The 26,899-nt window shown below is 44.4% G+C and overlaps 1 protein-coding gene across 2 annotated transcripts; it reads left to right on the forward strand.

Annotated features, from left to right (window-relative positions):
* Positions 1-26,899, forward strand: LOC115161836 (transmembrane protein 87A). 2 transcript variants are annotated; one of them, XR_003869430.1, is made up of 20 exons: positions 1-198; positions 982-1,039; positions 1,461-1,558; positions 2,306-2,422; positions 2,552-2,599; positions 3,873-3,929; positions 4,782-4,932; positions 5,191-5,252; positions 11,549-11,732; positions 11,943-12,042; positions 12,571-12,664; positions 13,086-13,266; positions 13,449-13,507; positions 15,158-15,261; positions 15,760-15,836; positions 16,672-16,742; positions 21,368-21,420; positions 24,755-24,785; positions 24,934-26,093; positions 26,127-26,899. XR_003869430.1 is itself a non-coding variant. In XM_029712644.1 (19 exons), the coding sequence occupies exons 1-19, from the start codon at positions 94-96 to the stop codon at positions 24,973-24,975; spliced, it is 1,692 nt and encodes a 563-aa protein (XP_029568504.1). In that variant the 5' UTR covers positions 1-93; the 3' UTR covers positions 24,976-26,899. The 2 variants fall into 2 exon arrangements, 1 of the variants encoding a protein (XP_029568504.1); XM_029712644.1 differs by having other exon boundaries at positions 24,934-26,899.

The raw sequence follows: 26,899 nt of genomic DNA on the forward strand, positions 1-26,899 counted from the left end.
TGTGTCCGTTTGGCGTGTCCGGTTAGCCTCTCCCTCAGCAAACAGAGCCCGGCCCGGAACTGACTGCGGAACTGCGTCGTACACAAATTTAAAATGACAGATGTCACGGTGTTTTTGTCATGTTTGTTGTTTTTTATTTCAATTTTACGTCCAGGGATCGGGGCAGAAGTGTCCTTGTGGAATGTCGACATCAATTCAGTGTGTACATGCGCCGTGACTGTCCTGTGTGTGTGTTGTATGTGTGTTGTTAACGTGTTGTAGCATGACAGTATTTCAATATCAGCTGCAGTAGGAAGATAGCTAAGGAACCTCAGCCTAGCCTAGCCTAGCTTAGCTTAGCATAGCCTAGCCTAGCTTAGCATAGCCTAGCTTAGCGTAGCCTAGCCTAGCTTAGCCTAGCCTAGCTTAGCCTAGCCTAGCAGGCTTTTTAAAGTACAACAGTCAAGCCCAGGGAAGTAAATGAATCCCGGGTTGACAGATGTAAACTGAAGGTGTACTGAAGCTAACGTTAACATTGTTTTCATGAGCAATATTACATCACATGATCTGGGAAGATAGGCTACTAGCTAGCTACCACAGATTATTTGCTACTAACGTTACTCCTTGAGCCTAGAAGACTCAGTTGTGTCCTCAATAACCTGAGAATACTGTAATATATATATATATATATATATATATATATATATATATATATATATATATATATATATTAGTGTACTATAATGTCTACAGTGTACCTGCTCCAACTCATTACCACTCACCTTTTAAGGTCTGGTAGTGAATGGAATATTGTGTATAGCTAGTTTGCTTATTTCTTAAATTGAGATTTCATACTGCTAACAAGACTAAGGCTAACGCTTGATAACATACCAAACTAGCTAGTTGTCTGATGTTGTATTGCACAACCATGACAAGTATTTAGATAAAACCTTGTCCAAGGTGCTTTGCTGCCGTGGTAACATGATCTATTCGTTTCCATAGTCACAAAATGCAGTCTTCCGGAAGACACTGTACGCCAACACAACTATTTTCATGAGATGTAAGTATAGTAAGCCTTGGAATAAAACAAAGATGATGATTTGTTTACAGACCGAAAAGATTGATTTGACGGCTGTAGTTAAACAGGGTTTTCCTGTTACTCCTGTCCCTGCAAATTACTCACGGGCTTCGTCTGAAATGGCACCCTGTTTCTTATCTGCTCTCTAGTAAAAAAAATAGTGCACTATACTGTATAGGGAATATAGTGCCGTTTTGTACACATCTTGACCATATGGCTATGTTTCTCCCAGTATCCTTCATTTCACTACAAACACTATGGTACGGGCCTTACACTTTTCCCATCATTACAAATGATTACACTTCATATAACCTTCATAAGAATGTAGTACAAGTAGCCAATACAAGTATCCCTCCTCTTCTTTCCCTGTGTTTCTGCTATTGACTCTCCTCTCCTCCTACAGTCCAGGGCGACTTGGCTTTATGTGATCCCACCCTGGCCTTCAACATCAGTTGGTACCTCCGTTCCTCTGTCTGCTACAATGAAGTTTTCAATACTCCAGTGAGTACAATCCCCTTTTTGTTTTTCTCCCCCCCCCCTCTTCTTCTCTGCTGCCCATTCTTACAGGCAGACTCATCATAACCCTGCACACGAACCACAAATAGCACACAGCGAAATAGTAATACATATCCAACTATGCCATCGCATTAATGTTTAATAGCAGTACCACAAAAATAGTGTGTTGCCTGGAATTTATTAGACACCATTTCTACTTTATTTATTTATTTATTTTATTTGTTTATTTCACCTTTATTTAACCAGGTAGGCTAGTTGAGAACAAGTTCTCATTTACAATTGCGACCTGGCCAAGATAAAGCAAAGCAGTTCGACAACATACACCAACACAGAGTTACACATGGAGTAAAACAAAACATACAGTCAATAATACAGTAGAAAAATAAGTCTATATACAATGTGAGCAAATGAGGTGAGATAAGGGAGGTAAAGGCAATTAATAGGCCATGGCGGCAAAGTAAATACAATATAGCAAGTAAAACACTGGAATGGTAGATTTGTAGTGGAAGAAAGTGCAAAGTAGAAATAGAAATAATGGGGTGCAAAGGAGCAAAATAAAATAAATAAATAAATACAGTAGGGGAAGAGGTAGTAGTTTGGGCTAAATTATAGATGAGCTATGTACAGGTGCAGTTAGAAGAGAAGAGACATGTTCCTGTTTTGTCCTTTTTTTTTCCTTCTTCTTCTTCTTCTTTTTGTGCAGTCAGTTGTTTCTATTTCTACTTCCTGTAGGACAACAAGGCACTGACTATGTTTGGTCTGGATCACATGCTGAAGGAGGACTGGAGCGGCTCCTACAGCCAGGGATACATGTACTTTGACAACTGCTCAGGTCTTTTACAACCCAAGGTCGGTTGGCTATTCTGTTGTTGTTGTTGTTGTTGTTTATGGGGGGGGGGGGGGTGTTGCCATACACGGACTTAGAATTGTTGGTTGATGTATTATATCTCTGCTCCCTCCCTCCATTCCTCCTTCCAGGTGTACTACACAGACTTCAGCCCCTATCAGCCCCTCATCAGTCCACAGGTATTAGACAGTGTACTTTAATACAAAATAAAGTGCTGTTACGTTACAAATAAAACAACACATGATACCCCGTAATGACAAAGCAAAAAACTATTTTAATAACAAAGCAAAAAAATAATAATCTGTAAATTTACATAAGTATTCAGACCCTTCACTCAGTACTTTGTTGAAGCACCTTTGGCAGCGATTACAGCATCGAGTCTTCTTGGGTATGACGCTACAAGCTTGGCACACCTGTATTTGGGGAGTTTCTCCCATTTCTTCTCTGTAGATCCTCTCAAGCTCTGTCAGGTTGGATGGGGAGCGTCGCTGCACAGCTATTTTCAGGTCTCTCCAGAGATGTTCGATCGGGTTCAAGTCCAGTCTCTGGCTGGGCCACTCAAGGACATTCAAAGACTTGTCTCGAAGCCACTCCTGTGTTGTCTTGGCTGTGTGGTCAGGCCAAATAGTTACATCTTGGTTTCAACAGAGCAAAGAATCATGTTTCTCATGGTCTGAGAGTCCTTTAGGTGCCATTTGGCAAACTCCATGCGGGCTGTCATGTGCCTTTTACTGAGGAGTGGCTTCCGTCTGGCCACTCTATCATTAAGGCTTGATTGATGGAGTGCTGCAGAGATGGTTGTCCTTCTAGGAAGTTCTAAACATCTCCACAGAGGAACTCTTTAGCTCTGTCAGAGTGACCATCAGGTTCTTGGTCAATGCCCTTCTCCCCCGTTTACTCAGTTTGGCCGGGCGACCAGCTCTAGGAAGAGTCTTGGTGGTTCCATACTTCTTCCATTTAAGAATGATGGAGGCCACTGTGTTCTTGGGGACCTTCAATGCTGCAGAAATGTTTTGGTACCCTTCCCCAGATCTGAAGCTCGACACAATCCTGCCTCGGAGCTTTACGGACAAATCCTTCGACCTCATGGCTTGGTTTTTGCTCTGACATGCACTGTCAACTGTGGGACCTTATATAGACAGGTGTGTGCCTTTCCAAATCATGTCCAAATCAATTGAATTTACAAATCAATTGACTCCAATCAAGTTGTAGAAACATCTCAAGGATGATCAATGGAAACAGGATGCACCTGAGTTCAATTTTGAGTCTCATAGCAAAGGGTCTGAATACTTATGTAAATAAGTTATTTCTGTTTTTATATTTGACTTCTATCGTGGGCAAATATGTAGAGAATGTTTTTGTTCAAATCAAGAGGTGCGGTCAAAAAGTGATTTGAAATCAAATGGCTAACCCATCTGTGTACTCACTAACTGTCACTCTGTTGTTGTTTAGAGCGAGGAAGGCAGGCCTTCCAATCAGAGCGCTCCACAGGGGTGGCTGGAAAAGCCGGTAAGCCAATCAGAACTCTGTTTAATAGTGTGTTTTATAAGATTTATGTAAACAGGTTGTATATACTCATGCCTGTGTCTAAATGGGTTTTGCATTGAAAGTGTGCTTCTGAAATGGCAGCATATGGACCCTGGTCAAAAGTAGTGGACTAAATACAGTGGTGTAAAGTCGTTAAGTAAAAATGCTTTAAAGTACTACGTAAGTCATTTTTTGAGGTATTTGTACTTTATAATATATATTTTTGACAACTTACTTTTATGTCACTACATTCCTAAAGAAAATAATGTACTTTTTACCAATTACATTTTCCCTGAAACCTAAAAGTACTTGTAACATTTTGAATGCTTAGTATGACAGGAAAATTGTCTAATTCACCCTCTTATCAAGAGAACATCTCTGGTCCTTCCTACTGCCTCTCTAATCTGGCGGACTCACTAAACACACATGTCTGAGTGTTGGAACGTGCCCCTTCCTATCCATATATTAAACAAAACAAGAAAATTGTACCATCTGCTTTGCTTAATATAAGGAATTTTAAATGATTTATACTTTAAAAAAAAATAATTTATACTTAAGTATATTTTAGCAATTACATTTCCTTTTGATATTTAAATATATTTAAAACGAAAGTATTTTACGCCACACTCGACTCTCTCTCGCGCGACGTCATCCATTTGGGTTCCAGGCGTGTCCGTATGGTGACTCACTTTTACTTGAGTCATTCTATATTAATGTATCTTTACTTTTACTCAAGTATGACAATTGGGTACTTTTTCCCCACCACTGGCTAAATAGGGAACAGGGTGCTATTTGGGATGCGTTCGAAGTGTCTTGTCATGTGTCCCCTTGAAGGATATAGGCGCTGTGGCCAAGGCGTGGTCCGACAGCCCCTACCTGTTTATAGTGAAGGTACAGCCGCAGCAGCGTGGAGATGCCAGCGGGGGGCGCCCTGGAGCAGAGGAGGAGGAGGCTAATGATGTCCAGGGAAACTTGGCCTTTATCAGTCAGTATTACCGTAACTTAACACTCTCTAATATAAACATAGGCCTTTGACTTAGTGCTTCATCATTGAAGTGCCCTTCTGTCTGCAGAGCAATGAGAAATTGACGTTCTCTGACTGCCTGCCTGTCTCTGACTGCCTGCCTCTGACTGCCTGCCTGTCTCTGACTGCCTGCCTGTCTCTGACTGCCTGCCTGTCTCTGACTGCCTGCCTGTCTCTGACTGCCTGCCTGTCTCTGACTGCCTGTCTGTGTATTTACAGTGACCGTGGAGATGAAGGGGCCTCGTGAATATTCCTCCCCTGCAGACTGGCCTCTTATGATGGTATGTTTCTAGTTTTATTCGTCACATGCACAAGTGCAGTGAAATGCTTAGCTTGCTAGTCCGTCCCAACAGTGCAGTGAAATGCTTAACTTGCTAGTCCGTCCCAACAGTGCAGTGAAATGCTTAACTTGCTAGTCCGTCCCAACAGTGCAGTGAAATGCTTAGCTTGCTAGTCCGTCCCAACAGTGCAGTGAAATGCTTAGCTTGCTAGTCCGTCCCAACAGTGCAGTGAAATGCTTAGCTTGCTAGTCCGTCCCAACAGTGCAGTGAAATGCTTAGCTTGCTAGTCCGTCCCAACAGTGCAGTGAAATGCTTAGCTTGCTAGTCCGTCCCAACAGTGCAGTGAAATGCTTAACTTGCTAGTCCGTCCCAACAGTGCAGTGAAATGCTTAGCTTGCTAGTCCGTCCCAACAGTGCAGTGAAATGCTTAACTTGCTAGTCCGTCCCAACAGTGCAGTGAAATGCTTAGCTTGCTAGTCCGTCCCAACAGTGCAGTGAAATGCTTAGCTTGCTAGTCCGTCCAACAGTGCAGTGAAATGCTTAACTTGCTAGTCCGTCCCAACAGTGCAGTGAAATGCTTAGCTTGCTAGTCCGTCCCAACAGTGCAGTGAAATGCTTAGCTTGCTAGTCCGTCCCAACAGTGCAGTGAAATGCTTAGCTTGCTAGTCCGTCCCAACAGTGCAGTGAAATGCTTAACTTGCTAGTCCGTCCCAACAGTGCAGTGAAATGCTTAGCTTGCTAGTCCGTCCCAACAGTGCAGTGAAATGCTTAGCTTGCTAGTCCGTCCCAACAGTGCAGTGAAATGCTTAACTTGCTAGTCCGTCCCAACAGTGCAGTGAAATGCTTAGCTTGCTAGTCCGTCCCAACAGTGCAGTGAAATGCTTAACTTGCTAGTCCGTCCCAACAGTGCAGTGAAATGCTTAGCTTGCTAGTCCGTCCCAACAGTGCAGTGAAATGCTTAGCTTGCTAGTCCGTCCCAACAGTGCAGTGAAATGCTTAACTTGCTAGTCCGTCCCAACAGTGCAGTGAAATGCTTAGCTTGCTAGTCCGTCCCAACAGTGCAGTGAAATGCTTAGCTTGCTAGTCCGTCCCAACAGTGCAGTGAAATGCTTAGCTTGCTAGTCCGTCCCAACAGTGCAGTGAAATGCTTAGCTTGCTAGTCCGTCCCAACAGTGCAGTGAAATGCTTAGCTTGCTAGTCCGTCCCAACAGTGCAGTGAAATGCTTAGCTTGCTAGTCCGTCCCAACAGTGCAGTGAAATGCTTAACTTGCTAGTCCGTCCCAACAGTGCAGTGAAATGCTTAGCTTGCTAGTCCGTCCCAACAGTGCAGTGAAATGCTTAACTTGCTAGTCCGTCCCAACAGTGCAGTGAAATGCTTAGCTTGCTAGTCCGTCCCAACAGTGCAGTGAAATGCTTAGCTTGCTAGTCCGTCCCAACAGTGCAGTGAAATGCTTAACTTGCTAGTCCGTCCCAACAGTGCAGTGAAATGCTTAGCTTGCTAGTCCGTCCCAACAGTGCAGTGAAATGCTTAGCTTGCTAGTCCGTCCCAACAGTGCAGTGAAATGCTTAGCTTGCTAGTCCGTCCCAACAGTGCAGTGAAATGCTTAACTTGCTAGTCCGTCCCAACAGTGCAGTGAAATGCTTAGCTTGCTAGTCCGTCCCAACAGTGCAGTGAAATGCTTAGCTTGCTAGTCCGTCCCAACAGTGCAGTGAAATGCTTAACTTGCTAGTCCGTCCCAACAGTGCAGTGAAATGCTTAGCTTGCTAGTCCGTCCCAACAGTGCAGTGAAATGCTTAACTTGCTAGTCCGTCCCAACAGTGCAGTGAAATGCTTAGCTTGCTAGTCCGTCCCAACAGTGCAGTGAAATGCTTAGCTTGCTAGTCCGTCCCAACAGTGCAGTGAAATGCTTAACTTGCTAGTCCGTCCCAACAGTGCAGTGAAATGCTTAGCTTGCTAGTCCGTCCCAACAGTGCAGTGAAATGCTTAGCTTGCTAGTCCGTCCCAACAGTGCAGTGAAATGCTTAGCTTGCTAGTCCGTCCCAACAGTGCAGTGAAATGCTTAGCTTGCTAGTCCGTCCCAACAGTGCAGTGAAATGCTTAGCTTGCTAGTCCGTCCTAACAGTGCAGTGAAATGCTTAACTTGCTAGTCCGTCCCAACAGTGCAGTGAAATGCTTAGCTTGCTAGTCCGTCCCAACAGTGCAGTGAAATGCTTAGCTTGCTAGTCCGTCCCAACAGTGCAGTGAAATGCTTAGCTTGCTAGTCCGTCCCAACAGTGCAGTGAAATGCTTAGCTTGCTAGTCCGTCCCAACAGTGCAGTGAAATGCTTAGCTTGCTAGTCCGTCCTAACAGTGCAGTGAAATGCTTAACTTGCTAGTCCGTCCCAACAGTGCAGTGAAATGCTTAGCTTGCTAGTCCGTCCCAACAGTGCAGTGAAATGCTTAGCTTGCTAGTCCGTCCCAACAGTGCAGTGAAATGCTTAGCTTGCTAGTCCGTCCCAACAGTGCAGTGAAATGCTTAGCTTGCTAGTCCGTCCCAACAGTGCAGTGAAATGCTTAGCTTGCTAGTCCGTCCCAACAGTGCAGTGAAATGCTTAACTGCAGTGTTCAATATCAAAATAGTGTAACTGAAAAAAAATACACAAGAAATAAGACATAAAACAACAGGAGAATGTATGCTGTATACTGGGCCAGGTCTGGGGCCAGGTCTGGGGCCAGGTCTGGGGCCAGGGCCAGGTCTAGGGCCAGGTCTGGGGCCAGGGCCAGGTCTAGGGCCAGGTCTGGGGCCAGGTCTGGGGCCAGGGCCAGGTCTAGTCTGGTCTAGGGCCAGGGCCAGGTCTAGTCTGGTCTAGGGCCAGGTCTGGGGCCAGGGCCAGGTCTAGGGCCAGGGCCAGGTCTGGGGCCAGGTCTAGAGTCTGGTCTAGGGCCAGGTCTAGAGTCTGGTCTAGGGCCAGGGCCAGGTCTGGGGCCAGGTCTAGAGTCTGGTCTAGGGCCAGGGCCAGGTCTGGGGCCAGGTCTAGAGTCTGGTCTAGGGCCAGGTCTAGAGTCTGGTCTAGGGCCAGGGCCAGGTCTGGGGCCAGGTCTAGAGTCTGGTCTAGGGCCAGGTCTAGAGTCTGGTCTAGGGCCAGGGCCAGGTCTGGGGCCAGGTCTAGAGTCTGGTCTAGGGCCAGGTCTAGAGTCTGGTCTAGGGCCAGGGCCAGGTCTGGGGCCAGGTCTAGAGTCTGGTCTAGGGCCAGGTCTAGAGTCTGGTCTAGGGCCAGGGCCAGGTCTGGGGCCAGGTCTAGAGTCTGGTCTGGGGCCAGGTCTAGGGTCAGGTCTAGGGTCAGGTCTAGAGTCTGGTCTAGGGCCAGGTTGAGGGCCAGGTCTAGGGTCAGGTCTAGGGCCAAGGTCAGGTCTAGGGCCAGGTCTAGAGTCAGTGTCAGGTCTAGGGCCAGGTCTAGAGTCAGTGTCAAGTCTAGGGCCAGGTCTAGAGTCAGGGTCAGGTCTAGTGTCAGGGCCAGGTCTAGGGTCAGGTCTAGAGTCTAGTGTCAGGGCCAGGGTCAGGTCTAGGGCCAGGGTCAGGTCTAGGGCCAGGGTCAGGTCTAGGGCCAGGGTCAGGTCTAGGGCCTGGGTCAGGTCTAGGCACAGGGTCAGGTCTAGGGCCAGTGTCATATGTACAACATGCAGGGATACTGAAGTAGCTGTAGATGAGGTATCTGAATTCACACCCCTTGACCTTTAACACATTTTGTTGTTACAAAGGTTTATTCAAATGTTTATAATTGTAATTTTGGGTCAACTATCTACACAAAATACTTGAATGTCAAAGTGGAAGAAAAATGTTAACTTTTTTTATGTATGGAAAATAAAACACTAATATATCTTGATTAGATAAGTATGGTGACGTATTAGTTAGTAGGGTATATTATGATGGTATATTATGGTGGTATATTATGGTGGTATATTATGGTGGTATATTATGGTGGTATATTATGATGGTATGTATTAGTTATGATGGTATATTATGATGGTATATTATGGTGGTATGTATTAGTTATGATGGTATATTATGATGGTATGTATTAGTTATGATGGTATATTATGATGGTATATTATGATGGTATATTATGATGGTATATTATGGTGGTATATTATGGTGGTATATTATGGTGGTATATTGTGATGGTATATTGTGATGGTATATTGTGATGGTATATTATGATGGTATATTATGGTGGTATATTATGATGGTATATTATGGTGGTATGTATTAGTTATGATGGTATATTATGATGGTATGTATTAGTTATGATGGTATATTATGATGGTATATTATGATGGTATATTATGGTGGTATATTATGATGGTATATTATGGTGGTATATTGTGATGGTATATTGTGATGGTATATTGTGATGGTATGTATTAGTTATGATGGTATATTATGATGGTATATTATGGTGGTATATTGTGATGGTATATTGTGATGGTATATTGTGATGGTATATTGTGATGGTATTCGTCAGTTAAGACAGTATATTATGATGTCATGTTTCAATGTCTGGAACAGCTGCTCTGTTTCTTCCTGTACCGGCCTCTCTGACGTGTGGGTGTGTGTTCTACCTAGTGATGTGTGTAGTGTGTGTTCTACCTGGTGATGTGTATAGTGTGTGTTCTACCTGGTGATGTGTATAGTGTGTGTTCTGCATGGTGATGTGTATAGTGTGTGTTCTACATGGTGATGTGTATAGTGTGTGTTCTACATGGTGATGTGTATAGTGTGTGTTCTACCTGGTGATGTGTATAGTGTGTGTTCTACCTGGTGATGTGTGGGTGTGTGTTCTACATGGTGATGTGTAGTGTGTGTTCTACCTGGTGATGTGTGTAGTGTGTGTTCTACCTGGTGATGTGTATAGTGTGTTCTGCATGGTGATGTGTATAGTGTGTGTTCTACATGGTGATGTGTATAGTGTGTGTTCTACATGGTGATGTGTGTGTGTGTGTGTGTTCTACATGGTGATGTGTGTGTGTGTGTGTTCTTTCCCAGTTCTACCTGGTGATGTGTATAGTGTGTGTTCTACCTGGTGATGTGTATAGTGTGTGTGTTCTACATGGTGATGTGTATAGTGTGTGTTCTACATGGTGATGTGTATAGTGTGTGTTCTACATGGTGATGTGTGTTTGTTCTTCCCCAGTTCTACATGGTGGTGGTGTGTGTGTGTGTGTGTGTGTGTGTTCTTTCCCAGTTCTACATGGTGATGTGTATAGTGTGTGTTCTACATGGTGATGTGTATAGTGTGTGTTCAACATGGTGATGTGTATAGTGTGTGTTCTACCTGGTGATGTGTATAGTGTGTGTGTTCTACATGGTGATGTGTATAGTGTGTGTTCTACATGGTGATGTGTATAGTGTGTGTTCTACATGGTGATGTGTGTTTGTTCTTCCCCAGTTCTACATGGTGGTGGTGTGTGTGTGTGTGTGTGTGTGTGTTCTTTCCCAGTTCTACATGGTGATGTGTATAGTGTGTGTTCTACATGGTGATGTGTATAGTGTGTGTTCTACATGGTGATGTGTGTGTTTGTTCTTTCCCAGTTCTACATGGTGATGTGTGTGTTCTTTCCCAGTTCTACATGGTGATGTGTGTGTGTGTGTGTGTGTGTGTGTTCTTTCCCAGTTCTACATGGTGATGTGTGTGTGTGTTCTTTCCCAGTTCTACATGGTGATGTGTATAGTGTGTGTGTTCTACCTGGTGATGTGTATAGTGTGTGTTCTACATGGTGATGTGTATAGTTTGTGTTCTACATGGTGATGTGTGTTTGTTCTTCCCCAGTTCTACATGGTGATGTGTGTTTGTTCTTCCCCAGTTCTACATGGTGATGTGTATAGTGTGTGTTCTACATGGTGATGTGTATAGTGTGTGTTCTACATGGTGATGTGTATAGTGTGTGTTCTACATGGTGATGTGTTTTGTTCTTCCCCAGTTCTACATGGTGATGTGTGTGTGTGTGTGTGTTCTTTCCCAGTTCTACATGGTGATGTGTATAGTGTGTGTTCTACATGGTGATGTGTATAGTGTGTGTTCTACCTGGTGATGTGTATGGTGTGTGTTCTACATGGTGATGTGTATAGTGTGTGTTCTACATGGTGATGTGTTTTGTTCTTCCCCAGTTCTACATGGTGATGTGTATAGTGTGTGTTCTACATGGTGATGTGTATAGTGTGTGTTCTACATGGTGATGTGTATAGTGTGTGTTCTACATGGTGATGTGTTTTGTTCTTCCCCAGTTCTACATGGTGATGTGTTTTGTTCTTCCCCAGTTCTACATGGTGATGTGTATAGTGTATGTGTTCTTCGGGGCTCTCTGGCTCTTCTGGTCTGCCTGTTACTGGAAGGATCTGTTGAGAATCCAGTTCTGGATCGGAGGAGTGATCATCCTGGGCATGTTGGAGAAAGCTGTCTTCTACTCCGAGTACCAGAGTATCCGCTACAGGGGAGACTATGGTCGGTTAAATTCACGCTCTTATTTTGAAATGCACGGTCATTTTTTTGTTGTTGTTTTTTTGTTTGTTGATATGTCGATCAATCGGTTGATTTGATTTAAAGGAGAGTTGCATCATGGTCATTCTCTTTTGTTAAATCTGTACATTTACTTTCAACTCACATCTACTTTTTGTTGTTTTTAAAATGTTTAAAAATGTTGTCCCTCCTCAGTCCAAGGTGCTGTAATCTTTGCCGAGTTGCTGTCTGCTCTGAAGAGATCTCTGGCTCGGATCCTAGTGCTCATAGTCAGTCTGGGCTACGGCATCGTCAAGTGAGTTCATCCCAAATGGCACCCTTATTCCCCCCCCTTTTTTTTTAATAGTGCACTAGGGCCCACAGGGCTCCAGTCAAAAGTAGTGCACTATGTTTAAAGGAATAGAGTGCCATTTGGAACGCGTACAATATGATTACTGTACTGACTATGATGACCCTGTTCTGTGGGTTCAGAACTGAACTGCTGTTATTGTCCATCACCTACTGATTTGTATGGAATCAATGGAGGTTTCCCCTACTGTCACACTACAATCTTGTACAGTGTTTACATGTACAAGGAGTTGTGACACACACACACACACACACACACACACACACACACACACCAACGCCCTGGTTTTATGGCCTAGCTTTGACCACACATCTGGGCCCGTATTCACAAAGCGTCTCTGAGTAAGAGCGCTGATCGAGGATCAGACCCCCCCATTTTTTTTCAATCTGTACTCTGAGACCTGTTTTGTGAGTACAGGCACTGATTTCCCTTCTCCCCCCCCCCGCTCCTGTTTTCCTGCGCTGTCTCTCTCAGACCCAGGCTGGGCACCACAGTCCACCGGCTAGCAGCAGTAGGCCTGCTCTACCTGCTCTTCTCCTCTGTGGAGGGAGTGCTGCGCGTCACAGGAGTGAGTCGCTACAGATAATCGCTACACTTCTCATCTATATATCACTTTGAGACGCCTTGTGAAGTTTGTGGATGCGTCTCTCTCTCTCTCTCACTCTTTGAACTTTCCCTCTGTCCCCTCTCTCTCTCATTCTCTCTCTCTCTCATTCTCTCTCTCTCATTCTCTCTCTCTCATTCTCTCTCTCTCTCATTCTCTCTCTCTCTCTCATTCTCTCTCTCTCTCTCTCTCTCTCATTCTCTGTCTCTCTCTCTCTCTCTCTGTCTCTCTCTCATCTCTCTCTCTCTCTGTCTCTCTCTCATCTCTCTCTCTCTCTCTCTCTCTGTCTCTCTCTCATCTCTCTCTCTCCCTCTCGCTCTCGCTCTTTGAACTGTCCCTCTGTCCTCAATCTTTCTCTCTCTCTCTCTCCTTTCTCTCTCTCCAGGGTTTCTATGGAACCGTAGCCCTGGTGGCTAACCTGAGTCTCTCTCTCATTGACTCCTGTGTGATGTGGTGGATCTTCATCAGCTTGTCCCAGACCACTCGCCTTCTGAAGCTGCGTAGGAACGTGGTGAAGCTGTCTCTGTATCAGCATTTCACCAACACACTTATCTTCTCTGTTCTGGGTGAGTTTGGAGGAATATTTATGAATGGTTTTAGCGTCACAGCGCTGTGAAAGGCACAGCTTTTCAATTTGATATGAGTTTATTGTACTCGGGTACTTACTTTAAAAAATAGATTCTGTTAATCTCAATATTGAATAAACAAAGGATAAATTAATAAAATAAACTTTGTTTTGTTTCCGTAGCTTCTATTATCTTCATCATCTGGACGACCAAAGTGTTTAAGCTGGTCGACTGCCAGACCGTGAGTTGGTAGATTTTACACTGAACAAAAATAAAGTATTGGTCCCATGTTTCCCATGAGTTGAAATAATAAGATCCCAGAAAATGTTCCATACCCACAAAACTCTTATTTCTCAAAAAAATGTTGTCTACAAATTAGTTTTACATCCCTGTTAGTGAGCATATTCTCCTTTGGCCAAGATAATACGTCCACCTGACAGGTGTGGTATATCAAGAAGCTGATTTTTAAACAACACGATCATTACATAGGTGCACCTTGTGCTGGGGACAATATAAAGTCACTCTAAAAGGTGCAGTGTTGTCACAACAACACCAACGCCACAGATGTCTCAAGTTTTGAGGGAACGTACAATTGGCATTCTAACTGCAGGAATGTCCACCAGAGCTGTTGCCAGAATGTACATTTTTCTACCATAAGCCGCCTACAACATATTTTTTGAGAATTTGGCAGTACGTCCAACCGGCCTGTGTATGGCGTTGTTTGGGCGAGCAGTTTGCGGATGTTAACTTTGTGAACAGAGTGCCCCCATGGTGGCGGTGGGGTTATGGTATGGGGCAGACATAAGCTACGGACAACGAACACAATTGCATTTTATCGATGGCAGTTTGAATGCACAGAGATACCGTGACGAGATCCTGAGGCCCATTGTCGTGCCATTCATCCACCGCCATCACCTCATGTTTCAGCATGATAATGCACGGCCCCATGTCAACAAGGATCTGTACACAATTCCTGGAAGCTAAAAATGTCCCAGTTCTTCCATGGCCTGCATACTCACCAGACATGTCACCCATTGAGCATGTTTGGGATGCTCTGGATTGACGTGTACGACAGCGTGTTCCAGTTCCCGCCAATATCCAGCAACTTCACACAGCCATTGAAGAGGAGTGGGACAACATTCCACAGGCCACAATCAACAGCCTGATCAACTCTATGTGAAGGAGATGTGTCGCGCTACATGATGCTAATGGTGCTTTTCTGAACCACACCCCTCTTAATTTAAAAAAATATATATTTTTTAAGTATTTGTGACCAACAGATGCATTATGAATTTATTTAAATTGACAGATTTTCCTTATGAACTGCAAATCTTTGAAATAGTTGCAATTTTACGTTTTTTATATATTTTTGTTCAGTGTATTCAGTGTATATAGTTCAGTGTATATAGAATATTTTTTCATATTCTAAACAAATGATAATTGATTATGATGTACTGTCTGCTGTTGTCTTGTGTTTTAATACACTGTGTTTCTGTCCACTGTGTTTCTGTCCACTGTGTGTCTCTGTCCACTGTGTGTCTCTGTCCACTGTGTGTCTCTGTCCACTGTGTGTCTCTGTCCACTGTGTGTGTCTGTCCACTGTGTCCACTGTGTGTGTCTGTCCACTGTGTGTGTCTGTCCACTGTGTGTGTCTGTCCACTGTGTCTCTGTCCACTGTGTCTCTGTCCACTGTGTCTCTGTCCACTGTGTCTCTGTCCACTGTGTCTCTGTCCACTGTGTGTGTCTCTGTCCACTGTGTGTGTCTCTGTCCACTGTGTCTCTGTCCACTGTGTCTCTGTCCACTGTGTCTCTGTCCACTGTGTGTCTCTGTCCACTGTGTCTCTGTCCACTGTGTGTGTCTGTCCACTGTGTCTGTCCACTGTGTGTCCAGGGTTGGAGGGATCTGTGGGTGGACGATGCGTTCTGGCGTCTCCTCTTCTCCACCATCCTCCTGGTCATCATGGTGTTGCTACGACCCTCCGCCAACAGCCAGAGGTCAGAGGTCAACATTATGTTCTAACAGACCATGTACCTGCCTAATGTTTTCATAGAGGTCAGAGGTCACCATGTACCTGCCTAATGTTTTCATAGAGGTCAGAGGTCATCATTATGTTTTTAACAGACCATGTACCTGCCTAATGTTTTCATAGAGGTCAGAGGTCATCATTATGTTTCTAACAGACCATGTACCTGCCTAATGTTTTCATAGAGGTCAGAGGTCATCATTATGTTCTAACAGACCATGTACCTGCCTAATGTTTTCATAGAGGTCAGAGGTCATCATTATGTTCTAACAGACCATGTACCTGCCTAATGTTTTCATAGAGATCAGAGGTAATTTGTAATAACACTAATAATATATACATACAATAGTAACAGTGTAGTTATATACACACACACACACAGTAGTAACATATACACAATAGTAACAGTGTAGTAACATATATATAATAGTATATAGCGCCTGTCTGAGGCTGTGTTGTGTTCTCGCAGGTTCTCCCATTCCCCTCTGATCGATGAAGACGATGAGGAGGATGAAGCCAAGGAACCCATGCTGAATGAAGCCTTTGGTGAAAGACTTTAACCAATTTAACGTTATGATTTCCTGCTGTATTGATATAATATATGACAATAGGGATCTCTAACGGGGTTGGGGTCAATTCCAGTCTAACGGGGTCGGGGTCAATTCCAGTCTAGCGGGGTCGGGGTCAATTCCAGTCTAACGGGTCGGGGTCAATTCCAGTCTAGCGTGGTCGGGGTCAATTCCAGTCTAACGGGTCGGGGTCAATTCCAGTCTAACGGGTCGGGGTCAATTCCAGTCTAGCGGGGTCGGGGTCAATTCCAGTCTAGCGGGGTCGGGGTCAATTCCAGTCTAGCGGGGTCGGGGTCAATTCCAGTCTAACGGGTCGGGGTCAATTCCAGTCTAGCGTGGTCGGGGTCAATTCCAGTCTAACGGGTCGGGGTCAATTCCAGTCTAACGGGTCGGGGTCAATTCCAGTCTAGCGGGGTCGGGGTCAATTCCAGTCTAGCGGGGTCGGGGTCAATTCCAGTCTAGCGGGGTCGGGGTCAATTCTGAAAGTAAACCAAATTCCAATTCCACATTTTTCTATTTGAAAAGCATTGACGAGAATTGGAATTTCAGTGTACTTCCTGAATTGACCGCAACCCTGGTCTCTACAGTTGCTTTAGAAAGTATATATACCATTTGACTTACATTTTGTTATGTTATAGCCTGAATTCAAAATGAATTAAATATATATATTTTTTTTAATTTACATTTGTGAGGAAATAAAAATCAATTTAATCAATTTGAATTCAGGCTGTAACACAACAAAATGTGGAATAAGTGAAGGGGTATGAATACTTTCTGAAGGCACTGTATCTAACTCCACATTTCTGTTCCAGAGGGGATGAAGATGAGAGGCACCAAGGCTGAGACTAATGGATCCCAGTCACAGAAACTACTGAGTAAAGAGGTCAGTCCATTCAATTCAAAACTACTGAGTGAAGAGGTCAGTCCATTCAATTCAAAACTACTGAGTAAAGAACGGCGAGTTCATTCATTCAATAAAAACACACATATATACATATATATCTATCCCAGAGGGTTAATTACTTTGGGCATGTCTGCAGCAACAAAATCAACAGTGTCTAGTATAAGATTGGGATGATCAATCAATGAAATGTATTTATAAAGCCCTTTTTACATCAGCCGATGTCTCAAAGTGCTGTACAGAAACCCAGCCTAAAACCCCAAACACCAAGCAATGCAGGTGTAGAAGCATGGTGGCTAGGAAAAACTCTCTAGAAAGGCAGGAACCTAGGAAGAAACCTAGAGAGGAACCAGGCTATGAGGGGTGGCCAGTCCTCTTCTGGCTGTGCCGGGTGGAGATTATAACAGAACATGGCCAAGATGTTCAAACGTTCATAGATGACCAGCAGGGTCAATTAATAATAATCACAGTGGTTGTCGAGGGTGCAACAGGTCAGCACCTCAGGAGTAAATGTCAGTTGGCTTTTCATAGCCGATCATTCAGAGTTAGAGACAGCAGGTGCGGTAGAGAGAGAGCCCAAAACAGCAGGTCTGGGACAGGTAGCACGTCCAGTGAACAGGTCAGGGTTCCACAGCAGGCAGAACAGTTGAAACTGGAGCAGCAGCACGACCAGGTGGACTGGGGACAGCAAGGAGTCATCAGGCCAGGTAGTAATGAGGCATGGTCCTAGGGCTCAGGTCCTCCGAGAGAAAGAGAGTGAGAATTAGAGGGAGCATATAGACACCGGATAAGACAGGAGAAATACTCCAGATAACAGAGTAATACCCCAACACAAACTATTGCAGCATAAATACTGGAGGCTGAGACAGGGGGTGTCGGGAGACACTGTGGCCCCATCCGACGATACCCCCGGACAGGGTCAAACAGGTAGGATATAACCCCACACACTTTGCCAAAGCACAGCCCCCACACCACTAGAAGGATATCTTCAACCACCAACTTACCATCTTGAGACAAGGCCGAGTATAGCCCACAAAGATCTCCGGCACAGCCCAAGGGGGGTGGGGGGGGGGGGCGCCAACCCAGACAGGAAGACCACGTTAGTGACTCAACCCACTCAAGTGACTCACCCCTCCTAGGGACGGCATGGAAGAACACCAGTAAGCCAGTGACTCAGCCCCTGTAATAGGGTTAGAGGCAGAGAATCCCAGTGGAGAGAGGGGAACCGGCAAGGCAGAGACAGCAAGGGCGGTTCGTCACTCCAGTGCCTTTCCGTTCACCTTCACACTCCTGGGCCAGACTACACTTAATCATAGGACCTACTGAAGAGATAAGTCTTCAGTAAAGACTTAAAGGTTGAGACTGAGTCTGCGTCTCTCACATGGATAGGCAGACCATTCCATAAAAATGGAGCTCTATAGGAGAAAGCCCTACCTCCAGCCGTTTGCTTAGAAATTCTAGGGACAATTAGGAGGCCTGCGTCTTGTGACCGTAGCGTACGTGTAGGTATGTACGGCAGGACCAAATCGGAAAGATAGGTAGGAGCAAGCCCATGTAATGCTTTGTAGGTTAGCAGTAAAACCTTGAAATCAGCCCTTGCCTTAACAGGAAGCCAGTGTAGGGAGGCTAGCACTGGAGTAATATGATCACATTTTTGGGTTCTAGTCAGGATTCTAGCAGCCGTATTTAGCACTAAGTGAAGTTTATTTATTGCTTTATCCGGGTAGCCGGAAAGTAGAGCATTGCAGTAGTCTAATCAGGAAGTGACAAAAGCATGGATTCATTTTTCTGCATCATTTTTGGACAGAAAGTTTCAGATTTTGCAATGTTACGTAGATGAATAAGAATATTTACATGTAAGTATATGGATGAGCGGCATGGGCAAGGTGCAATACATTTTATAAAATACACTATACATGTGAAATGAGTAATGTAAGATATGTAAACATTATTAAAGTGCCATTATTTAGAGTGCATTGTATAAAGTGACTAGTGATATTAAAGTGTCCAGTGATTGGGTCTCAATGTAGGCAGCAGCCTCTCTGAGTTAGTGATGGCTGTTTAACAGTCTGATGGCCTTGAGATAGAAGCTGTAGGTGTCATGGAGGGCAGGTAGTTTGCCCCCGGTGATACGTTGTGCAGACCGCACTACCCTCTGGAGAGCCTTACGGTTGAGGGCGGTGCAGTTGCCGTATCAGGCTGTGATACAGCCCGACAGGATGCTCTCGATTGCATCTGTAAATGTTTGTCAGGGTTGCGCCTTCTTCACCACACTGTCTGTGTGAGTGGACCATTTCAGTTTGTCTGTGATGTGTACGCAGAGGAACCTTCTCCACTGCGGTCCCGTTGATGTGGATAGGGGGGTGCTCCCTGTTTCCTGAAGTCCACGATCATCTCCTTTGTTTTGTTGATGTTGAGTGAGAGGTTTCTTTCCTGACACCACACTCCGAGGGCCCTCACCTCCTCCCTGTAGGCTGTCTCGTTGTTGTTGTTGGTAATCAAGCCTACTACTGTTGTGTCGTCTGCAAACTTTATGACTGAGTTGGAGGCGTGCATGACCACGCAGTCATGGGTGAACAGGGAGTACAGGAAGGAGCTGAGCACGCACCCTTGTGGGGCCCCAGTGTTGAGGAGCAGCGAAGTGGAGATGTTGTTTCCTACCTTCACCACCTGGGCGGCGGCCCGTCAAAGTCCAGGACCCAATTGCACAGGGAGGGGTTGAGACCCAGGGCCTCCAGCTTAATGATGAGCTTGGAGGGTACTATGGTGTTGAATGCTGAGCTGTACTCAATGAACAGCATTCTTAAATTGGTATTCCTCTTGTCCAGATGGGATAGGGCAGTGTGCAGTGTGATGGTGATTGGGTCGTCTGTGGACCTGTTGGGGCTGTATGCAAACTAAAGCGGGTCTAGGGTGGAGGTGATATGATCCTTGACTAGTCTCTCAAAGCACTTCATGATGATGGAAGTGAGTGCTATGGGGCGATAGTCATTTAGTTCAGTTATCTTTGCCTTCTTGGGTACAGGAACAATGGTAGCCATCTTGAAGCAAGTGGGGACAACAGACTGGGATAGGGAGAGAGATTGAATATGTCCGTAAACACACCAGCCAGCTGGTCTGCACATGCTCTGAGGGACGCGGCTAGGGATGCTGTGTGGGCCAGCAGCCTTGCGAGGGTTAACAACGTTTAAACGTTTTACTCACGTCGGCCACAGAGAAGGAGAGACGGGGCCCACAGTCGTTGTTAGCGGGCCGCGACGGTGGCACTGTATTATCCTCAAAACGGGCAAAGAAGGTGTTTAGTTTGTCTGTCTGGAAACATGACGTCGGTGTCGGTGTCCGTGGCTGGTTTTCTTTGTGAAGTCCGTGATTTCCTGTAGACCCTTGCCACAAACATCTCGTTTCTGAGCCGTTGAATTGCGACTCCACTTTGTCCCTGTACTGGCATTTCGCTTGTTTGATTGCCTTGCAGAGGGAATAACTATATATTATTATTATTATATTCAGCTATATTTCCAGTCGTCCTTCCATGGTTAAATGCGGTGGATCGCGCTTTCAGTTTTGCACGAATGCCGCCATCCATCCACGGTTTCTGCTTAGGGAAGGTTTTAATAGTCACAGTGGGAACAACATCTCCAATGCACTTCTTTATAAACTCACTCACCGAGTCAGCGTATAGGCACTGAGTTGCTGTGCAACAGCTTTTTCAAAAATGTTTTGCGAGGAATGGTAGATTTGATATCCGGCAGGCTTTATTACTGCCACTTTCAGTGAAGGTGGTTCACATCCGGTGGATAGGGAGCCATTTATTATGTTCAAGATAGGAGGGCCAAGCACAGGAAGCAGCTCTTTCAGTAGTTTAGTTGGAATAGGGTCCAGTATGCAGCTGGCAGTGCTGTGCAGACACAGGACAACTGAACTTTGGAGGAATACGCAGATTTAAAGAGGAGTCCGTAATTTGCTTTCTAATGATCATGATCTTTTCCTCAAAGAAGTTCATGAATTTATTACTGCTGAAGTGAAAGCCATCCTCTCTTGGGGAATGCTGCTTTTTAGTTAGCTTTGCGACAGTATCAAAAATACATTTTGGATTATTCATATTTTCCTCAATTAAGTTGGAAAAATAGGATGATGGAGCAGCAGTGAGGGCTCTTCGATACTGCACGGTACTGTCTTTCCAAGCTAGTCGGAAGACTTCCAGTTTGGTGTAGCGCCATTTCCGTTCCAATTTTCTGGAAGCTTGCTTCAGAGCTCTGTTTCTTTCTGTATACCAAGGAGCTAGTTTCTTATGACAAATGTTTTTTTTTGTTTTTAGGAGTGCGACTGCATCTAGGGTATTACGCAAAGTTAAATTTAGTTCTTCAGTTAGGTGGTTAACCGATTTTTGTACTCTGACGTCCTTGTGTAGGTGGAGGGAGTCTGGAAGGGCATCTAGGAATCTTTGGGTTGTCCGAGAATTTATAGCACGACTTTTTGATGATCCATGGTTGGGGTCTGATGACTTAACTTAGTCATCTTTTCACAGTCCAATCTGATTCAAGACACTGTTTTGCGTATATATATATATATATACAAATAAATGAATGTATCCTTTCTCTTGTTCTCAGGATGAAGACCTGAAATGGGTTGAGGAGAACATTCCCACAACTGTTGCTGATGTGTAAGTAGGAAAGAAAGGAACATTTTGAGGTGTATTGACCCAAGTTACTGCTACATTATATAACTGGTCACCTCTCTGCTCTCTCTCTCTCTCAATTCAAGAAATGCTTTATTGGCATGAATGGTGGTTGTCATTGTTTCTAAAGCAATGTATATGAATATATGCTAGAATATTAATAATTATATACAGTACCGGTCAACAGTTTGGACACACTTACTCATTCCTGGGTTTTTCTTTTATTTTGAATATTTTCTACATTGTAGAAAAATAGTGAAGACATCAAAACTATGAAATAACACATATGGAATTATGTAGTAACCAAAAAAGTGTTCAACAAATCAAAATATATTTAGCCACCCTTTACCTTGATGACAGCTTTGCACACTCTTGGCATTCTCTCAACAAGCTTCATGAGGTAGTCACCTGGAATGCATTTCAATTAACAGGTGTGCCTTGTTAAAAGTTAATTTGTGGAATTTCTTTTTTTTTTTCTCAGTTGTGTTGTGACAAGATAGGGGTGGATGTCTATAGTATTCTCTCTGGAATGCAATCTGGTTTCCGCTCAGGTTATGGATGTGTCACTGCAACCTTGAAGGTCCTCAGTGATGTCACCATTGCCCTTGATTCTAAGCAATGTTGTGCTGCTATTTTTATTTACTCGGCCAAAGCTTTTGATATGGTAGACCATTCCATTCTTGTGGGCCAACTAAGGAGTGTTGGTGTCTCTGAGGGGTCTTTGGCCTGGTTTGCTAACTACCTCTCTCAAAGAGTGCAGTGTATAAAGTCAGAACATCTGCTGTCTCAGCCACTGCCTGTCACCAAGGGAGTACCCCAAGGCTCGATCCTAGGCCCCACACTCTTCTCAATTTACATCAACAACATAGCTCTGGCAGTAGGAAGCTCTCTCATCCATTTATATGCAGGTGATACAGTCTTATGCTCAGCTGGCCCCTCCCCGGATTTTGTGTTAAATGCTCTACAACAAATCTTTCTTAGTGTCCAGCAAGCTTTCTCTGCCCTTAACCTTGTTCTGAACACCTCCAAAACAAAGGTCATGTGGTTTGGTAAGAAGAATGCCCCTCTCCCCACAGGTGTGATTACTACCTCTGAGGGTTTAGAGCTTGAGATAGTCACCTCATACAAGTACTTGGGAGTATGGCTAGACGGTGCACTGTCCTTCTCTCAGCACATATCAAAGCTGCAGGCTAAAGTTAAATCTAGACTTGGTTTCCTCTATCGTAATCGCTCCTCTTTCACCCCAGCTGCCAAACTAACCCCGATTCAGATGACCATCCTACCCATGCTAGATTACGGAGACATAATTTATAGATCGACAGGTACGGGTGCTCTCGAGCAGCTAGATGTTCTTTACCATTCGGCCATCAGATTTGCCACCAATGCTCCTTATAGGACACATCACTGCACTCTATACTCCTCTGTAAACTGGTCATCTCTGTATACCCGTTGCAAGATCCACTGGTTGATGCTTATTTATAAAGATCTCTTAGGCCTCACTCCCCCCTATCTGAGATATCTACTGCAGCCCTCATCCTCCACATACAACACCCGTTCTGCCAGTCATATTCTGTTAAAGGTCCCCAAAGCACACACATCCCTGAGTTGCTCGTCTTTTCAGTTCGCTGCAGCTAGCGACTGGAACGAGCTGCAACAAACACTCAAAATGGACAGTTTTATCTCAATCTCTTCATTCAAAGACTCAATCATGGACACTCTTACTGACAGTTGTGGCTGCTTTGTGTGACGTATTGTTGTCTCTACCTTCTTGCCCTTTGTGCTGTTGTCTGTGCCCAATAATGTTTGTACCATGTTGTGCTGCTACCATGTTGTTGTCATGTTGTGTTGCTGCCATGCTATGTTGTTGTCTTAGGTCTCTCTTTATGTAGTGTTTTGGTGTCTCTTGTCGTGATGTGTTTTGTCCTATATTTAAAATGTAAAAAAAACTTTTTTTATCCCAGCCCCCATCCCTGCAAGGAGGCCTTTTGCCTTTTGGTAGACCGTCATTGTAAATAGTAATTTTTTCTTAACTGACTTGCCTAGTTAAATAAATGCAAATAAATACAGAAGATGGTCTTTTACCAAGTAGGGCTAAGTACATATTATGACAAGAACAGCTCAAATAAGCAAAGAGAAACGACAGTCTATTATTACTTTAAGACATGAAGGTCAGTCAATCTGGAAAATTAAGAACTTTGAAAGTTTCTTCAAGTTCAGTCGCAAAAAACATCAATACTGAAATTGGCTCTCATGAGGACCGCCACAGGGAAGGAAGACCCAGAGTTTTTATTTATTTAACCTTTATTTAACTAGGCAAGTCCAGTTAAGAACAAATTCTTATTTACAATGACGGCCTACGTCGGCCAAACCCTCCCCTAACCCGGACGACGCTGGTCCAATTGTACGCCGCCCTGTGGGACTGTAGTATCGAATCACGGTATGTAGCGATGCAGTGCCTTAGACCGCTGCGCCACTCGGGCACCCTTACCTCTGCTGCAGAGGATAAGTTCATTAGAGTTCACTGCACCTCAGATTACAGCCCAAATAAATGCTTCACAGAATTCATGTAACAGACGCATCTCAACATTAACTGTTCAGAGGAGACTGTGTGAATCAGGCCTTCATGGTCGAAATTGCTGCAAAGAAACCACTACTAAAGGACACCAATAATAAGAAGAGACTTGCTTTGGGCCAAGAGTCCAAATTGGAGATTTTTGGTTCCAACCGCCGTGTCGTTGTGAGATGCAGAGTAGGTGAACGGATGATCTCCGCATGTGTGGTTCCCACTGTGAAGCATGGAGGAGGAGGTCTGATGTGTTGGGGTGCTTTGCTGGTGACACGGTCAGTGATTTATTTCGAATTCAAGGCACACTTAACCAGCATGGCTACCACAGCATTCTGCAGGAAAAGCAGCCAACAAGTGCTCAGCATATGTGGGAACTCATTCAGACTGTTGGAAAAGCATTCCAGGTGAAGCTGGTTAAGAGAATACCAAGTGTGCAAAGCTGTCATCAAGGCAAAGGGTGGCTACTTTGATGAATCTCAAATATAAATTATTTTGATTTGGTTTAACACTTTTGGTTACTGCATGATTCCATATGTGTTATTTCATAGTTTTGATGACTTCACTATTATTCTGCAATGTAGATAATAGTAAAACAAATAAAGAAAAACCCTTGAATGAGAAGGTGTTCTAAAACCTTTGAATGGTAGTGTACATTTACAAAAAATCATACATGAACAAATAATATATACATACAAAAAAAACAAATAAGCAATTATCTCTGTCTCCCTCTCTCTCTCTGCTCCCTCTCTGCAGAGCCCTCCCAGTAATGCTTGACGAAGAGGAGGTAAATAAGGAACTTCTCTCTCATAATGACTCCCGGTCACATTTTTATCTATTAAAAAAGAAGCTCAGTCAAAAGTTATATTTTGTGTTACCATCATTCAACAGAGACTCATAGGACACATGTTTCTCTTGCGCTTTTTTGTCCCCAGGAAATTCTGAAAACCAAGATGGAGAGATCCAAAATGGAATGACCGAGTGGGGGGTTTCACTGAGGCAGCCATTGATGGAGTTTAAATGAAGTGACCCATCAGATCCTATATTTATGTAAACACTTTTTTATGTTCCTTCATTTTGAGCACCGCCATGCAGCCGCTAATAAACTCTACGGCTTTGCCAAATGGCCACCTATTCCCTCTGTAGTGCACTACTTTTGACCAGGGCCCATAGGGTCCCATCTGGCCATGATGCTGTATCCTCAGATAGGAGTGGCAAGTCGATGGATATTTTTTTATTTTACCTTTTTATTTAACTAGGCAAGTCAGTTAAGAACAAATTCTTATTTACAATGACAGCCTATCGGGGAACAGTGGGTTTAACTGCCTTGTTCAGGGGGCAGAAAGACAGATTTTTACCTTGTCAGCTCGGGGATTCGATCCACGCTGCCTGCCGCCCCCAATATAGCCAATAGTATCTTCTTTCTCTTGAAGTGTTCACTCGTTCGCTACCTCCCCATAAATCTAAAAGCATTGGATTGGTGGAGGCATGGACTAGTGGCAGTTTCCACCCATCTCCCCATAAATCTAAAAGCATTGGATTGGTGGAGGCATGGACTAGTGGGAGTTTCCACCCATCTCCCCATAAATCTAAAAGCATTGGATTGGTGGAGGCATGGACTAGTGGGAGTTTCTACCCATCTCCCCATAAATCTAAAAGCATTGGATTGGTGGAGGCATGGACTAGTGGGAGTTTCTACCCATCTCCCCATAAATCTAAAAGCATTGGATTGGTGGAGGCATGGACTAGTGGGAGTTTCCACCCATCTCCCCATAAATCTAAAAGCATTGGATTGGTGGAGGCATAGACTAGTGGGAGTTTCTACCCATCTCCCCATAAATCTAAAAGCATTGGATTGGTGGAGGCATGGACTAGTGGGAGTTTCTACCCATCTCCCCATAAATCAGTGAAGGGAAGTGAAGAAGTGCACACGTTGGATGGAAGGAGAGATAATTGGGATATAGTGAAGGAGTGGGCTGGCAGCAGTGACATACTGCATGTATAGTATTAGATATGTGACCATGTGAAGATTTGCAGTTTGGTAAATATAGGTCTGCATCCTAAATTGATCGCACTAATTTTGGCCTGGGCCCAGGTCAACAGTAGTGCACTACCCTATGGGGCCCAGGTCAACAGTAGTGCACTACCCTATGGGGCCCCGGTCAACAGTAGTGCACGACCCTATGGGGCCCCGGTCGACAGTAGTGCACGACCCTATGGGGCCCCGGTCAACAGTAGTGCACGACCCTATGGGGCCCCGGTCAACAGTAGTGCACGACCCTATGCGGCCCAGGTCAACAGTAGTGCACTACCCTATGGGGCCCCGGTCAACAGTAGTGCACGACCCTATGCGGCCCTGGTCAAAAGTAGTACACTACATAGGGTTCCATTTGGGATGCTACCTGTCACTTGGCCCAGTGAGTCAGTCAGTCTGCCATTGACACTTATCTATAATAGTATTGACACAGTGCAGTCTGATAATTTTGTCTATTTGCTAAATGCATTATTATGTGTCACTGTGAGGCTTTTTATGTCAGTTTCTGCCACCACCTCTCAAGATAATTAATTTGACGTCCCCCCCCCCCCATCGCTGGCGCAGTGCAATTTACTGAGACACACAGTAGAGGATCAATACTGGGCAGCCCGTGTAAACACAGCCTGTGTGGCCAGACCAGGCCCACTGACCCAGTAATTTATTCTACAGACAGCATATGGTTTTGTATTGTTATATTGTCCTGCATTGCATTGTTTTTGTTTTGTTTTTGTTTTTGTTTAGCAGGAAATAAGGGCAGCATCTAATGTACAGTAAAGTGGGTCTGCGTTGTAATTATTTTTTTTTTGTTACATTATTGTATGCGTTTTTGCTGTTTATTCTGGGATTAAAGTTTATATTAAAACCTC

Source organism: Salmo trutta, chromosome 25 (assembly GCF_901001165.1).
Source record: "Salmo trutta chromosome 25, fSalTru1.1, whole genome shotgun sequence".
Lineage (NCBI taxonomy): Eukaryota > Metazoa > Chordata > Actinopteri > Salmoniformes > Salmonidae > Salmo > Salmo trutta.